Below are 17,965 nucleotides of genomic sequence, written 5' to 3' on the forward strand. Positions count from 1 at the left end.
CCGTTCTTGTGATAATTTTGACCCCACGGGGTGAGATCTTGCGTGGGAGCCCCAGATCGAGGGAGATTATCAGTGGTCTTGTATGTCTTCCATTTCCTAATAATTGCTCCCACAGTTGATTTCTTCAAACCAAGCTGCTTACAGATTGTAGATTCAATCTTCCCAGCCTGGTGCAGGTCTACAATTTTGTTTCTGGTGTCCTTTGACAGGTTTTTAGTTGAGTTTGGAGTGTGACTGTTTGAGGTTGTGGACAGGTGTCTTTTATACTGATAACAAGTTCAAACAGGTGCCATTAATACAGGTAACGAGTGGAGGACAGAGGAGCCTCTTCTAGAAGAAGTTACAGGTCTGTGAGAGTCAGAAATCTTGCTTGTTTGTCGGTGACCAAATACTTATTTTCCACCATAATTTGCAAATAAATTCATAAAAAATCCTACAATCTGATTTTCTGGATTTCTTTTTCTCATTTTGTCTGTCATAGTTGAAGTGTACCTATGATGAAAATTACAGGCCTCATCTTAAGTGGGAGAACTTGCACAATTGGTGGCTGACTAAATACTTTTTTGCCCCACTGTATATACTATATACCATCTACTGCATCTTGCCTATGCCGCACACCATCGCTCATCCATATATTTATATGTACATATTCTATTCATCCCTTTATATTTGTGTGTATAAGGTAGTTGTGAATTTGTTAGATGAATTGCTAGATATTACTGCAGTCGGAACTGGAAGCACTTCGCTACACTCACATTAACATCTGCTAACCATGTGTATGTGACCAATAAAATTTGATTTGAAATTAATATGAAATTATCTAGCACCAGCTCTGGTGGACATTCCTGCAGTCAGAATGCCAATTGCATGCTCCCTCAAAACTTGGAGACATCTGTGGCATTGTGTTGGTGACAAAACTGCACATTTTAGAGTGGCCTTATTGTTTCCAGCACAAGGTGAACCTGTAATGATCATGCCATTTCTGGTATATGGAAGAATGTACAGACCGTGTCAATCTAATGACTGCAGCTTTCTTCGTCAGCTGTCCAAATGGTTAGCATCAATGGGTATAACTTGATATTAAGAAACACCCATACCAGAAAACACCCTAAATTGCGGTCTGCAATTACACCCTTCTCGGCTCAGCGGCTTTGGAGAAGTGTGACCAACTGTCTATCATGCTGCATAGAGATGGAAAATACAATAGATAATATGGTGCAAAATAAATACAAATAAAATAAACCCGTCCTCGAGGATAGTCTCTCTCCCTCCCTCACACAGAGACAAAAAAAACCAAAAAAAAGTTACCCCAGACAGCACAACTTAACCCACAGAGGCAGTGGTCTGTAGTCATTGAAATGTCAGTTTATTTTACAACGCATTGCAACTGGATAGCACTCATTTCTGCAATAGAGAAACAAATAACACAGAAAAAGACATTTAAATACACATGGATCGAGACACTTTCCATACTGTAGACAGGAGGAGGTTGGTGATGATAGTACGAGTGATTGAGATTGTTTGGCATGCGTGTTTCCTGTCTAGGGGGTCAAAGCTAGAAGGGATCCAGCTTTGGTCAAATTAAAATCAAAAGTATATTTTTCCCCCTTCATTTTAACTAACCTAATTCTCAGAACCTGCTGCGTATGTTCCAATCTGCTACAAAAAGTCAAATCTGATGTTAATTTGACAAAAGCAGGATCCTTTCTAGCAATGACCTGTCTGGGGGGGTAATCGAACAGACATTGAGGCCATGGTACCATTTCTCCCATTGCACAGCAGACTCGGAAAGCTGCTGCACTTCGTCACTCAACTTTAATGCAGTTGGGATTTGGTGTTTAAATGTGTTTTATAAAAATACAGAAAAATTCATACATTTGTAATTCCTTGCGGATATGTTTCTAGGCAGAGTTAGCTAGTATGTTTGAGAGAGTTCCAATACACTGCTAAGCAATGGGAGTGTTTTAGGGGTCTTTATCACTGAAGTAAACCTGGTGTCAAAGACAAGGATTTTTTCCCTGGCCAAGTTACGACTCAGACAAACTCTGGGCACTAAACATGTAAGATTAGATAAGAGCGCAAAAATAAACAAACACAGGACAGGGCGAAAGAATCTGGTAGTCCAATCAACACTGTTCTGAGGAGACCGCATTAAACATGTCAATGCACATCCAAGCTTTGAGAGAGAAAAAAATACAATCACTAAAACATTTGAAGCTTTGAACTGTGTTGTATTATTATTTTTCAGTGGTGGTGGGATGTTGTTACAAAGAGGTAACATGCACATATAGATAAATCAATTTGCCTCGTATTAACCAGCATGTGTATTCTATTCTTTGTATTTTGGAGAATCTACCACAAAATTAAAACACATCGTACGGCGTGTGGATAGAGCAGAAAGGACAAAGCAGACACCTGATCACTAACGCAGATAGACCGTGCCGCCTGAAACAGATAAAGTGCTACACTGGTGCAACTCAGAGGCAAGGTGAGTGACTACAGGACTGACTGAAACAGACTTCAAACCTCACCAATCGGTTGGAACTGATAACAGGAGGAGCTGCGATTGGCAGTGTATTAGGTTACCGTTCTGCTCAAAAGTAGAGCGTGTACATATGACACTTAACAGTAAGTGTCCCTTTGTTTACAGTATCTGCGAGACAACATTCATGCCTGACAGACAGTTAATTCTGTCTACCACAGCAACTCACAGTACCTTAAAACAACTCTACAGTAGTACCCATCTGTGTGTATTCACTCCTATCTGTACTGCAAAGTTTGATGCGTTTCTTACATAAGAAAAGTTCTGTGGTTTGTGTTTGACTTGTCTATACAGTGCAGGGCAGTGGATATCACATGCAGGGGTTGATGATTGTACTGGACCGGAATCGTGATATTGGAGGGGTGTGGCTTTTATTCTTTACCAAGTCTCAAAACTCTTTAAGTCACCTCCTCTCCCTCATAACTGATTGGTTAAACAGAGCTCATTAACAAGTACTTTTACCTTACAGATCAGTGATAAACATAAGGAGAGGGAGGAAGCCATTCAAGAATATTGAGACATCCCCATATCTTTAAAACACAGCATGTCCCCCTGTCCTCTCAACCCCTCCCCCTGTCTCTGTAGCTCTTCTTCCCTCTCTCAAGTTACTGGAGCTCTTTCATTCTGTTGAGGGCCGAGCCGGCCTGAAACCATTCGATCTGTGTCTCGTTGAAGGTGTGGTTCAGCTGGAACTCATCTTTGGTGCCGTCACTGTGCTTCACTACTGTAGACAGGGGCTGGAGGGACAGGGATACACCATTAGAGATACAGACATGTGAACCTTCTGGAAACAAAGTCCCAGATCCTAATCTGGAGGTGGGCGATTCTGATCCTGGACAGTCTCAAAGCCTACAGACTGGTGTAAATGCCACTCACCTTTCCTGGGGTGAAGGTTGCAAGCCCTTTGATGGATATCTTGTCGTCTGGGCGGATCTTGTCGTAGTCAGCGGGGTTCTGGAAGGTCAGGGGCAGCATTCCCTGTTTCTTCAGATTTGTCTCTACAGAGAGAAGGAAAGAAAAAAGGTTAGTTGTATGGATGTTGAAAATTAAGTTGGCGAGAGAAGCAATGTAGATGCAATGCAATGTTCTGCTTACACACAAACTGTCCCTTTTAGCCTGTACGCAAGTTACCGTGGATCCTGTTGTAAGTTAACGTGGATATAGGTCTGGGCGATATGGCCAACATAACATGGTATTCTAAATGTTTGATGGGATTTGATTAATAAAAGTTCTACATTTGCTTTATGAGTAGCGCGTAACACCTATTCTAAATTATACTGTTCAATTCAACAAAAATAATTTCATGCATTTACATGAATTTCTGCACTCATGAGAATTTCCACAATTAGGGAAAAAACACAAAAAAAAAACACACTAGGCCTCTTTTTTTACCCATTTTTTCTCCCCAATTTCATGGTATCCAATTGGTCCAGTTAGTCTTGTCTCAACGCTACAACTCCCGCACAGCCTCGGGAGAGGCGAAGGTCGAGAGCCTCCGAAACACAACACAATCTAGCCACACTGCTTCTTAACAACGCACATCCAACCCGGAAGCCAGCCGCACCAATGTGTTGGAGGAAACGATACACCTGGCGACCTGGTCAGCGTGCACTGCGCCCGGCCCGCCACAGGAGTTGCTAGTGCGCGATGAGACAAGGATATCCCTGCCTGGTCAAACCCTCCCTAACCCGGCCGACGCTGGGCCAATTGTGAGTCACCCCATGGACCTCCCGGTCACGGCCAGCTGCAACAGAGCCTGGGCTCAAACCCAGAATCTCTGGTGTCACAGCTAGCCCCTAGGCCTCATTTTTAACCAAATGTTGCAATTGCGATTTAGATCAAAACACAGGTGAACTATGGAATCACGGAAATAGAATGTTTATTTTATAGTTACAATATAAATAATAGTGGTCACTTTGAACACAGTGTTGTTTGACTAGTTATTGTGACAGGGCTGTAACCAAAGTGATGTTCAGCGTTTCCTATGGGACCCCATAATCTTTGGCTACATTAAATCTTTATTAATGTAGCCAACATTCATGCTTCGCCTATTCCCTCGGATTTAGAAGATACTGTTGCACAAACAATATGCGGATTTAAGCCTCCACCAGCACTGGTATTAGCTAGCTACGTTTGCTCAGATTCAGTACTTTTATTAGCTAGTTAGCGATTAGCATTAATGGCTAACACAATTTAGCTTAAATTGCTAAGAAAATACAAACTAGCTGTTTGCAGATGTAAGAAACAAACATGGATTTATATTAAGATCAAAGTGGAAACATTGTAGTCATCATCATCTACATTGTGGCATGTGCTGCACTGACCATTTAACAAACATTCAAATACTGTTACAGAAGGTAACAACCCAAACCGGTACGTGCATCAATACCGGTATATAGTAAAATACGGTATACAGCCCAGCCCTAAGTGGATCTTGTAGTAAGTTACCATGGATCCTGGCAAAGCTCTTGACAATGATGCATCTTCCTCCCAGGTGCCTGGGCTCCAGGGCTGCATGCTCTCTGCTGGATCCCTCACCGTAGTTGTCATCTCCCACAACCACCCATGACAGACCGTTGGCCTGGGAGAAGAGGAAGGTGAGGGGAGTTAAAAAAATTATAATTAAATAAATAAAGGGGAAACCATTAAAATCCCTAATCAATGGCCGTTTCTTACATTGATGGCTAAATGTTTAAGGGAATGCCTAATCGATATCAATCCCTCTTGGACAAAATGACAAAAGGGTTTGAATCTTAACGAGACAGACTTTCAAAGGGAAATTAGAGTGAAAAGTACACTTGTTTATCTCAAGTAAGGATGTTGTTTGAGCTAGGGGTCAAGGGTCATTGTTCATCATCCGGGGCGCTTACCTTGTAATGACGGGCTACGTCAGGCACACCGCCGTACTCTCCTGTCAGCTGGTTCTTGATCTTGTTAACGCCGTCGTTCTCGATGTTGACTGCTCCAATTAGCATGTTGTTGGAGATGTTGTCAAGGTGACCACGGAACTTCAGCCATGGACCAGCGGCACTGATGTGGTCTGTGGTGCATTTCCCCTTCACCTGGAGAGAGAGCATGAATGGTGGAATGGGAAAAGGAGAACAAGAGTAAGGGTGACTGGAAAGGATCACATTTTAAAAAGGAGTCTTCAGTTACAAAATATATTTCTATCTGAACGTTCTATAATGTCGCACCCTCCTGAACAGACCCCAGATTATCCTTTGACCCCTGACCTTGATGAGGATTTGCAGGTCCTCCAGGTCACCTCCGGCCCATTTGTCAAAGGGCTCCAACAGCTGCAGCCGGGTGCTGGTGGGGCTGACGTCCACCCTCAGCTTTGAGCCCCCCTCGGCAGGGGGGTGCTGGTAGGTGTCCTGACCGGGGTCAAAGTCCAACTTGGGCAGCTCGTCTGCACTGGGGGGCTTTAGCTTAAACTTTTCTCCATTGGCGGCCGTAAGGTAATCAACCTCGGGGTTGAAATCCAGGGTTCCTGCGATGGCCAGGGCTGTGACGATCTGGAGGAGCAGAGGACAAGGGAGAGAGAGACAAGGTGTGTGTGCGCGCAAGTGTATAATATTTCTATGCGAGTGAGAAAAGACAAAGTCAGAAAATAAGGTGCATTTAGCGTCCTAAAAGTACCTCAGGGGAGGCGACAAAGGCATGTGTGGCTGGGTTGGCGTCATTCCTGGCGGTGAAGTTCCTGTTGTAAGATGTGACGATGGTGTTCTTCTCTCCCTTCTTCACATCACGCCTGAACAGAAACATCAACTTAACATTGTATCCCAAATGGCACCCTATTCCCTATACTATATAGTGTACTACTTTTGACCAAAGCCCTACGGGCCATGGTCAAAAGCAGTGCACTACACAGGGAATAGGATGCTATTTGAAACACAACCAATATCTTAAGACACATTTAAGTCTAAATGAATAACAGAATTAACATAAATAGGGCTGTGGCAGTCATGAAATTGTCAGTTGGTTATAGTCATGCAAAAGTCTGCAGGTCTCACAGTAATTTATGTTAATTAACAAACAAGTTTAGCATCTCCAGGCCTCCACACAAAAGCTGCTGATGCGGGTCTTGGTGCCTTTGGAACAAAATCAATTGAATATACACCATCACAATATATCCCTTTAGGACTATCCTAAACAAACAAAAATAATATCGGGTGACCGAGAGTAATCTGTTCTACCAATAAAATGGTAGAAATGTTTAAAATGTGAATTTTTCATTTTTTTTTTTAGACACATCCTATGTGTTTTCACCTAATCAACTATATGTAGAGCTCGTCTTATGCTTTGAGTGCACCGTTTGATTAAATTATTGAAAGACATGAGTTCGTCCGCAGCTGATTTGATTGTGCTGGGCGGGCTCAGACTTCCTGCGCAGTGTTAAAAAATAAAAAGACATTGAGTGACTGACGAGCACCCGTTGTCTCTCCCTCTTTCCTCCCTGCTGCAGCGACCAGCACAGATCAGTGTTTACTGCGCTGTTCATGTTACTGAACCTGCAAAATAATTACAGCCATTTGACAAAAGTTCTGTTACAGAATCCCTAATTTGTTTAAGAAAAACATGCCCTATTCCAGCAACCATTCCTCTCGTTACGTGACACATGTATGCATCGCAAAATGGATGCAGAGGACATGACAAATAAACTTGAAAACGGGGGAACGTTTACTGCTTGCTCAGGAGGGAAAAGTGAAGTCAGATGTGTGGAATAAATTTGACTAGTTGTGGAAAATACTGGCAGCACTGTGCGCCAAACAGGTGCTGTTGGATTACAATATACATTTGTCTGATGGTTTGGAACAATGTAAACACTAAATAAGCGTACCAGACTTTGTTTTGGGGGGGGGGACCTTTATTACAGCAAAGACTAAAAACAGTCGCATGATACAGTAGCCTATATAAGTATTGAAGTTACACGTCGCAAAATACATTTAGAAATCAATGTCATTCAATTATTGCTCGCGCCAACGAGCATCTGTGATGCCAAGGGCTAAAATAGAACTCCTATTTGTGAAGCAGATCGAGCTGAAAGTCCTGCCTCTCCCATCTCCTCATTGGTTTATAGAAGCAGGTACCCACGTGCCATTTCCTCATTGGTTATACCCACGTGGGTGATTGAAAGACAAACTGTTTTCCCGGTAGCCGTCGTAAACTATGAAAGTGTAGATGCCAATCACCATATAAATTCAAAAGATGAAAAGGCCTGGAAGGAGGAGAGATGACTAGAAGCGATTCGACTGGCCGTTTTATGTGTGGATTAATTGGCGGAGTAGAAGAACTTGTGTATTTCAGGTAAAATAACTGTTTATATCCCAGGACAAATTAGCCAGCAAGTGCAAGCTAAATAGCCATACACGTTTACTGCTTTTCGACCTGTCCCCAAATTAATGTCATTGGTTCAGAGTTTGATATTTTAACCTGCGTGTCGTAATCGCGTTTGGTGTAGGGGGACAAAATAAATGTATGCACGATAGCGCACGGTTTGGGTTCCGTGTTAGGCCCCACAGCTCGATGGTGGTTAAGGCTGCTATACTAAGCCTACTAATGTTAATGACCGTTATTATTATGATCGTTATAATAACAATAAGACCAAGAAATGAGTCATTATTATAAATATTATATGAGACAACTTCGAAGTGTTTTACACAATAAACAAGTAATACCTAACAAAGTGTAAAGCCTTTATTACAGAAGAGCAAAGATTTTTTTTTTTTAAACAGCCAGATTTGTTAAATTGTTTCAGAGGTTGTGGTTGCTTGAGGCTCACGGAATCAGTAGGCTATTAAACACTCAAACAGGCAACACAAGCATGATCTGGCGCATGCAAAATATATTAATGGACCTAATTAAAGTTAAGGTTTCCTCACTATTCTTAAGGCAATGGCTGTTCTCGTCTCCAGGGTTCGTAAAGTCAGCGGCAAGTCAAATTTATGGACTTTCAAGTGCTTTTTCAAGCACTAATATTTATTTACGGACCATCAATCTGTAAGTTCCTATTATGCAATTTTTCCTAGTCGCCAGATGGTAGTATATTGCCACAACCTCATGAAAAAAGACTGACTTACAAGTTCTACTCAATAATACCTGTTTCATGACTACATACATTAGTGCTAAGTCAGAACTGAAGATGTTGACTGATTTCCTTACATGAACTGTAACTCAGTAAATTATTTCAAATTGTTGCATTTAATATTTTTGCTCAGTGTACATATTAAATTGTCTTAATATTTAAAATATGACATGAAAGTGAATTCTGATAGTGTAAAATGTTGCATTCTAAACCCATTTGAAAAGACACAAGTTATGAATGTGTTTGATAAAGATTAAAGACTCTCTCGGGTGCCTATTTAGAATTTTAGGGACCCCAAGTTTGGGAACCTCTGAATACTAACCCATCTCCCTGCTTGCGTCAACGCTTCCCCACTCTGCATCTCCTTCATTGCAACCTGACTCACCACAGTCGGGTTCACTACTCTATAAAGAAAAGGCATTTGGTTATGTCAACTTACAGTAGCCCATCTTTTAATTATAGCTAGCTTACATTTCAGTCAACTGCTCCTGCTGAGGTCAGGCTCCGCGTAACGTTAGCTTCATCCTTCTAGCTAGCTAGTTATAGCTAGCTCCTTAGCTTATAGCCGGAGCCCTTGCGCTACCTAGACATGCCTGAAATATCAGCGACTATTTACTAGTTGTACACTCATTCTCCAAAAGTCAGGCAGGGGGTTTGTTTGGGGTGCGTCTTGACACTGTAGGGGTTGATGGATGTTTAAAAAAAAAGTTCACTGTCAGCGGAGTCTCTCTGCCACTGTAGGTCTGGGCTGGGGTAGTTTGTGTCCTCTCTGCCCTGCATGTGTCGTGGGAGGAGTTTTCCTCCACTACATCCCTGGTTTGGTCTGGCAAAAACATCAATATCCCGCCAGGCATGATTGAATCTACATTTGCCCGGCATTTTAGCTATCGATGTGAGGTTCAGCAGCACTTAAGTCAGTTATGTACCTGCCTTGCTCAGTGGCAGTGTGGGTGAAACACCTGAGGAAAGCAAACTGTGCCATTATTTTATAGTAAGAACATAATTGAACGTAGCTGAATAAAATAAAAATGATATTTTTCCCCATTCAGGAGCATGCACATAAGTGGCTATCGTATATTGAGTGTAAAAATGATAATTGGAAAATGGTTCTGTACGCTAGATTTAGAGTTAATTGCTACTTTAGTTGTGAATTATACAAACCTTAGAAATCAAATGATGCAGTGTATTCGATAAGTATTCAGACCCCTTGACTTTATCCACTGTTACTTTACAGCCTTATTCTAAAATGGATTAAATTGTCACCCCCCTCAATACCCCATGACAAAGCAAAAACAGGTTTGTAGAAATTTTTACAAATCTATTAACAATACAAAACTGCAATATAACATTCACATAAGTATTCAGACCCTTTAAGTACTTTGTTGAAGCACTTTTGGCAGTGATTACAGCCGCGACTCTTCTTGGGTATGACGCTACAAGCTTGACACATCTGTATATGTGGAGTTTCTCCCATTCTTCTCTGCAGATCCTCTCAAGCTCTCTCAGGTTGGATCGGGAGAGTCACTGCACAGCTATGTTCAAGTCTGGACTCCGACTGGGCCACTAAAGGACATTCAGATACTTGTCCCGAAGTCACTCCTGCGATGTCTTAGCTGTGTGCTTAGGGTTGTTGTCCTGTTAGGTGATCCTTCACCCCAGTCTGACGTCCTGAGCGGGTTGTCATCAGGCATCCCTGTGCTTTGCTCCATTCTTCTTTCCCCTCGGTCCTGACTAGTCTCCCAGTCCCTGAAAAACAGCCCCACAGCATGATGCTGCCACCACGTTTCACCAGAGGGATGGTATTGGCCAGGTAATGAGCGGTGCCAGCTTTCCTGGAGACGTGACGCTTGGCATTCAGGCCAAAGAATTCAATCTTGGTTTCATTAGACTGGAGAATCTTGTTTCTCATGGTCTGGGAGTCCTTTAGGTACCTTTTGGCAAACTCCAAGCAGGCTTTCATGTGCCTTTTACTGAGGTGGCTTTCATCTGGCCACTCTACCATAACGGCGTGATTAGTGGAGTGCTGCTAAGAAGGGAGAACCTTCCAGAAGGACAACCCATCTCCACAGAGGAACTCTGAAGCTCTGTCAGAGTGACCAAGGCCCTTCTCCTCCCCATTGCTCAGTTTGGCTGGGCGGACAGCTCTAGGGGGGAGTCTTGGTGGTTCCAAACTTCGTCCATTAAAGAAGAATGGAGGTCACTGTGTTCTTGAGGACCTTCAATGCTGCAGACATACACTGTCAACTTGTGGGGCCTTATAGACAGTTGTGTGCCTTTCCAAATCACACCCAATCAATTGAAATTTACCACAGGTGGATTCCAATCAAATTGTATTGTAGAAACAGCTCAAGGATGATCAAAGAAAACAGGATGCACCGGAGCGCAATGTCAAGTCTCATAGCAAAGGGTCTGAATACTTATGTAAGTAAGGCATCTTTTTTTATAAACTATCAAACATTTCTAAAAAAAAAACAGATGTTGCCTGGTCATTATGGCGTATTGTGTGTAGATTGATGAGGAATTGGTTTTATTTGAATCCTTTTATAATAAGGCTGTAATGTAACAAAATGTGGGGGGAAAAGGGTTCTGAATACTTTCCGAATGCACTGTACGGGCTGCATGATGCGACTATCGGCTATTGATGATTTGAAAAAGGAAAGCTGCCACTACCTTGCCTCAGGATGCACACGCCGTTTCCTCATTCTCCATTTAATCTTTACTAATATGTCAAATTAGTTTTGATTTAGAATGGCCCATTATTAAATTGGCAAGATAAAAAGACATCTGTATACACTGGAATAGCGAAGATGTTACTTTCCTGTAGGTATGTTTTTCACTCTTATAGGCTACTGCACGACAGAAAAATGACACCCAAAACGGTTCCTGCAGATACCCAGTGCTTAATTTGGGAAAGTGAACAGTAACAAATTTTCACAATGAAAACATTTCATTAGACTGTTGACAGCCCCTCTCTGCACACTGGAGAAAGGAATGAAGGAGAGAGTAGAAACTCACCGTGGTGAGATTCGGTAGCTTAAAAGGGTATTGCGTCAGCCTATTTCTTTTATTTATACATGTTTTCCTGTCATGTATATTATGGGGTAAGCCATGTATTGTACAAAGACAATCATTATTTTAATTCAGTTCTCTTGGGGGTGGGGGCTTGGGCTCAAATATAGGCCTATGCTTATTAATTTAAAAAACAGCATATGGCTGTTTCGGATTAATCGTCACCTTAGAAAAACGCTGTCCATTTCATTGTGTTAGGCTTTGAAACATCCACAACGGTTTTCCACTCAGTTGCAACCTGTTAACTTCAAATTGATCAATCACAGTGAGGTGAGTTTTAAAAGCATATTCCGTTTTCATGCGATTTGTGATTATATTTGCATTGATGTCAGAGTGGTTCGAAAGGACAGTAGAGCCCCTGAGTACCAGGCCATTAGCAACCTGATGAACGTACTACTAATGCATGTCCAGAGTGGATATCTGGAGATTACCGTGACCAAACGGTCACATCGAATTTTACTGAGGTCATGACTCATGACTGCCAGTAATACGATCACCTCAAACAGCTCTTAACATAAATGAGTAAGTCAACTAATTATTACCTGTCCCACTGTCCAATGCAGGGTCCACAGGCGTTGGCCAGGACCATTCCACCAACATCACCAAGGATCTTGGACTACAGAACATACAGCTTAAATTAGGAGCAGCTAAAAGAAGTAGTTCCTGCTGAATATATCAACATCCAAGGCTCCAATTACAAATTGGCTACATATGATTCCCTTAAAACTAGAGAGCAGAGTTGTGCCAAAGTTGACATCCTCCTAAGAATCAAGGATGTTAACAATATTTTACAAAAGTTATCCTGTCACCCTGATTTGCTAGGTGAGTGACCAGCACCCAAGACATCCCTGATCATATCCCCTTCCCCTATACTAGACATCTGCCCGTGCCCAGGGACTCACATATCCATCTCGCTCGATTGTGGCGCGAATCTGTTCAGACCCGGGTGTGATGGTGAACGCAGCCTTGCACTTCAGACCTTTGTCCAGGGCCTGTTTGGCCACGGAGGCAGAGCGGCCCATGTCCTCATAACTGGAGTTGGTGCAGCTGCCAATCAGACCTGAGGGGAGGGGACAGAGCTTAAGGAGCCACCTGCTGCATGTCTACTTTCTCAGTAGAAAATCTATAGATCAGTATACAAGGCTAAAGTCAGATGTATAGTTAATAATATAGTAATATCACAGCAATAGCACAAAAATAGCTCTAAACAGAGACATGGTTGTGAGAGCCAGTGGTCAACTGTGAGGTCAAAAGGATCTGAAGGCTGCACTGACCCACTTTGACTTCCAGGGGCCAGCCATTTTTCACTGCGGTGGCCCCAATGTCTGCCATGGGGTGGGCTAGGTCAGGGGTGAAGGGCCCGTTTATGTGGGGCTTCAGCTTGGAGGGACAGAGAAAAGTAGCATGGTTAGGTTGGGGGTGTGGGGGTGTATGAGAGAGAGAAAGAGCAGGGGAGGGCACTCACCTCATCTAGGTTGATCTCGACCATTGAGTCATACTCACAGCCCACGTCAGGAACCAGCAGGTCAGCGTAATCGTCAGCCAGGGCAGCAATGTCTGAGATAGGGAGGGTAACTGGTCAGATAAATGGATCAAACATCTCTTTAAAATGAAATGACAACCCTTTCAGGGGAGTGTCCATAGTAGCACCCTATTCCCCTTATAGTGTATTATATAGGGAATAGGGTGCCATTTGGGACACATTCCCAGGACTTTCACAAACATATTCAGCATAACCGGAGATCATTGCACATCACACACAGGCGTGTTTGACGACATGAACTGACTGACCTCCACGGCCAGTCTTCTCCAGGTAGGTCTTCATGCGGTGGTTATAGGGGAACACAGAGGTAGTGGCTCCAATCTCAGCCCCCATGTTGCAGATAGTGGCCATTCCTAAAACCCACAATGGTCTGTAGGTTACTATAGGCATTTCTACAACACAAAATCACAATGTGGCTTGATAGTAAACACTTTGATTATGTATGGTGTGAGGAGCACAAAAAAAAAAAAAAATGACTGCATAACCACTAAGAAGTGTGCAGTAGTGTGTAGAGGTAACAAAGTCCTCCCTCTCTCGGACCTGTGCAGGAGATGGAGTCCACCCCAGGTCCGTGGTACTCCACAATGGCTCCAGTACCTCCCTTCACAGTCAGAATCCCAGCAACCTTAAGGATCACATCCTTGGGGGATGTCCATCCTGACAGCTTGCCTGTCAGCTTCACCCCAATAACCTGTCGTTGGAAAACATGGTTAAGTGAGGTTTATGTAGTATCAGTTGTAGAAATGCATTATACCACTGTACTATATTACTGGGGACTTCAGGAAAAAGGTTTCTGTTAAATATAAACTAGGAATCACACTTACATTGGGACACTTGAGCTCCCAGGGGATGCCAGCCATGACATCAACAGCATCAGCCCCTCCCACTCCAATGCAGATGGAGCCCAGTCCGCCACCATTGGGTGTGTGAGAGTCTGTGCCAATCAGCAACACCCCTGGGTAGGCATAGTTCTCCAGGATGATCTGAAATGGTGCAATATGGTAGTCAAATATGGTACTTACCACTGCAAACATAGCTCTTCATTATAAACGTGAAATATCTTGTTAACATAACATTACATTAACATATAATGAAATTCTGGACCTGCATTCATAAACAATTTATTGGAATGTAATTATATAATCAAGTGAATGCATTATCATAAATCAACACGAGGAAAAATAGTGCCTTCAAAAGTGTAATTTCAGATTAGCCTCATTACTGTACCTGATGGATTATGCCAGAGCCTGGTTTCCAAAAGCCCACTCCATATTTAGCTCCAGCACTGGCCAGGAAGTTATATACCTCCGCATTAATATCCTAAGGACCAAGAGAAAAGGACAAATATTATTACTGGTACTTTTATTCCCTCGTCCTGCCTCCATCCCCCAGGATTGAGGATTTCACATTTTTAGTCATTGAGCAGACGCTCTTATCCAGTGCAACTTACATGAACAATTAGGGTTAAGTGTGTCGCTCACATAGACAGCTCGGTATTTGAACCAGTGAACTTTCCGTTACTAGCCCAAAGCCATTAACAGCTAGGCTACCTGCCTCCATCCCCCTGACCAGGACTGAAATATCATGATTTTAGGGGCAGGGTCATTTGGCCTTGCAGAGGTGCCCAACCTGCTAGGTCGCCAAGAACATTAACCAAAAGAGACAATAAATGCATTTGAAAAAAGAAAAGCTAGTGTTTTTTGGTTAAGAAAAAAGTACTAAAATAATAAGCTATGTCAAAGTGTAGGTGATAGGCTATGCATATTGGCTACAGCCTCATGTCAACACCAACATGAGGGAGGCACCAAACTTGAATGAAAAATATAATGTAGGAGAATTAATATTATCACCTATTATCACCTGTCAACATACTCAAGATAGGCCAGTGCCTGTTGCACACCACAACGTCACCCACCTTGCAATCTGAGCGGAGTCAGTCAGCATTTTGAAGCCATTTAACCATAAAATGTTTCAAACCTGGACTTTTTATTTTATGAGGCATGTCTTACCTTACTTCAAAATAGCCTAGTCAAATTATGGCCATAGGAATGTTGAGGCAATTATTTTTATAAACCCTTCCTCATATCATTGAAACCAGCAGGCTATTTCTCTCATGTTCAACTTTCATTGTCCAGCAGCCAGACACAATCCTAGCTGCAGCTTAATATCTTCCCTCTTTCATTTGCCACATTTCCCCGCGAATTGCATTTTGGAAGAGTCGCACATATAGCCTACTGCCTTCTGCACGTATACTGTGGAGACAACAGTTTATCAACATATTAAGCAAAAAAATCTGATCTTCTGCACCAGCCCAACTGCTTTTAATTTTTTTTTTTTCATGAATTTGGGATCTATCATCCCACAACGGTTCCAGATTCTGTTTGGAATATTTATTTCTCGTACAGAACAAGCTGACCAATAGAAAAGGTATATTTTTGTACTATGGGGGGATAGTAGATTGACATAGGCTATTGCTTTTGCTAAATGTTATGCAACTTGTTGACTGAGGAAAAGTAAATGTGGACAGTCCCAACTTATTCAATGTGTGCCTCGACATTAAATAAGAATGACACGCACATTGTATCCCCAGATTATACTCAGCCACTTTGGCCGCAAGGCATGGATTTTGTTAGGGGGCATTATGGCCACAAAGGGGGGAGACGGCCGTGGCTGTTGCCAGGAAATTCGAGGCCTGCCCCTGACCTCTCACCTTTGCCCTTGCCAGGTCCTTGGCTCCTCCAATCTGGGCCTCGATCAGATGATCACAGTGGATGGTGGAGGGTACGGCCACCTGGGGCAGGCCACTGCTGATGAACTGCAGCATGGCCATCTGGGCCGTGGCGTCCTGCATGGCCACGCGGTCTGGCCGCAGACGCAGGTATGTCCTGCCCCTGGCAATGTCCTGCCCCACAGGGTCATCCAGATGGCCGTAGACAATCTTTTCTGAGAGGGTGAGGGGACGGTTGAGTCTGAAAGGGAGGGCAGAGAGTGTGCAGAGTTACTGTAAAGAGCTACAAGTAGCTCTAATTGTACAGCTGACAATTAACATAAAAAGTGTGCGTTACAGTCCCATCATTGCCTAGGCAAGACATTGAAGTTGGCTTAGTCAGAAACAGAATAGAACAGGCCTGCCACCCATCTCACTGTAAACATAGTGAAACAGGTTCATGTTCTCGTGTAAACAGAGAGGCACACTGACCTCTTGCGCACAATGTTGACATTCTCATTGAGCTTCTCATAGTTGACGAAGTTGCTGGGCTCAAAGCGGCTCATTGACACTTTGGCCTTGGCATTGAAGGCTGCAGACACGTGCAGGCGCCGCACACCCTGGCCCAGGGCAAGCTGGGGACAGAGAATAATAATTTTAAAAAGTAAACATCAAAATAATTTGGGCCTAGAGTTAGATAAGTCTTTGGTTGCTGTACTGTAGCCCATGAGTAAACAACTTGGATGAAGAAGTGTGCCTGCACCCACAATGAAATAAACCATAAAAAGGGAAGGGTGGGTTTATTACAAAGTTATGCACAAGTGTGTGTATAGAGAGCAGTATGTGGATGGGAGTTGCCAATAAAAACTTTAACATTTCCTTGTTGAAGACTCATTCTAGCTCAAGGTGAAACTGCTCTTCCTGTCCCTCTAGATGGGAGCAGTGGAATTGTATGGCTTTAAGGCCTTTCATTGTATGGAACCAGATGAGATCATAGGCACAATGTGGGGTTAACAAGCATTCGAGAATATATGCATGCGTTTGCCAGCAAATACAAAGACAAACTTATCTGGAAAATTCTAATGTTTAGTCACTAATCAGCACTAAATGAGTCCTTCAATTGAAATCCCTGAACCCAAGCATACAACTGACAGCTACAACAGCTGAGACGTACAGCAATAAACAGGTATTGTCGTCTTTGTGTCACCAAAGAGGTGCTGTCACTCAGGTATGGGGAGGAAACCAGATCTATGAACATCAAACAGCTCTAGAGATCAAATAAAAATACCTTAGCATAACGCCAATAAATCCATTTAGACTTGAAATAAAAAATAAAAAGACCAGAAAGTCAAGATTCGTATGACAAACTGCTTTTTAATGACACCCCTCACTCCGGACACTAGTCAAACCGTGTTTTCATTGGACATGCTGCGTCGTGCTTGCCAGCGCCTTGTGCGGTTGCTATGCGCACTAACCTTGCGTTAACCTTGCGACCAACAAACTTGTCCTCGGTTGAAATGACATATAGAGCGCAATGACATCGTACATTAGGGCACCTTCATCCAATTTTCAACGTTACAAATCGCTTTAAAAAGCTATATTTGTGTGGAAATTACAAACTTGAGTTCATGACGAAGCTTTGACTCAGGCAGGACAAGATGACCTGGGTAGCCGGCAAGACTGATCGTACTCTCTCAGACAAACATCATATATAGACACCAGGTCCACATCCAAAGTGTATTTACTTATATTTGAAGGTGAACTCTCACACATCGATGGTACATAAAGGTGATAAAATGTCACCTACCTGCAGCCGGGCAACGGTGAGACAGTATGTCGCCATTTTGTTCACTGACAAAGATGTGTCGAGCAGAGGTGACGTCAGGTTTTGTAGCCGTCTACGTCGCGTGTCTTTGCAGGAAAATAGATCGCACGTGTAAAGTTGTATTAGAAATATAGCTTTTCTGTGTCCTACTCTAATTTTGAATTCAGAAATGTATATATCATATATTTTCTTAA

The 17,965-nt window shown here is 42.8% G+C and overlaps 1 protein-coding gene across 1 annotated transcript; it reads right to left on the reverse strand.

Annotated features, from left to right (window-relative positions):
* Positions 1-1,347: 1,347 nt before the first annotated feature.
* Positions 1,348-17,883, reverse strand: LOC118402984 (aconitate hydratase, mitochondrial-like). Its single transcript, XM_035801397.2, has 17 exons — positions 17,754-17,883; positions 16,439-16,581; positions 15,950-16,208; positions 14,467-14,559; positions 14,064-14,222; positions 13,780-13,930; positions 13,488-13,592; positions 13,162-13,253; positions 12,971-13,076; positions 12,599-12,756; positions 12,239-12,312; positions 6,182-6,293; positions 5,776-6,057; positions 5,413-5,604; positions 4,991-5,123; positions 3,419-3,540; positions 1,348-3,279 (listed from the first exon to the last, which is right to left on the reverse strand). The coding sequence occupies exons 1-17, from the start codon at positions 17,787-17,789 to the stop codon at positions 3,148-3,150; spliced, it is 2,349 nt and encodes a 782-aa protein (XP_035657290.1). The 5' UTR covers positions 17,790-17,883; the 3' UTR covers positions 1,348-3,147.
* Between the last annotated feature and the right edge of the window lie 82 nt (positions 17,884-17,965).

This window comes from Oncorhynchus keta, chromosome 24, assembly GCF_023373465.1.
Source record: "Oncorhynchus keta strain PuntledgeMale-10-30-2019 chromosome 24, Oket_V2, whole genome shotgun sequence".
In the NCBI taxonomy this organism is placed as follows: Eukaryota; Metazoa; Chordata; class Actinopteri; order Salmoniformes; family Salmonidae; genus Oncorhynchus; species Oncorhynchus keta.

Coding starts and splice junctions, on each gene's coding strand:
- LOC118402984 (XM_035801397.2), bottom strand. CDS start 17,789: ATGGCGACATACTGTCTCACCGTTGCCCGGCTGCAG. Junction 14,223..14,466: donor GCTCTGGCATAATCCATCAG/GTACAGTAATGA, acceptor GCACCATTTCAG/ATCATCCTGGAGAACTATGC. Junction 12,313..12,598: donor CAATCGAGCGAGATGGATAT/GTGAGTCCCTGG, acceptor TATGTTCTGTAG/TCCAAGATCCTTGGTGATGT.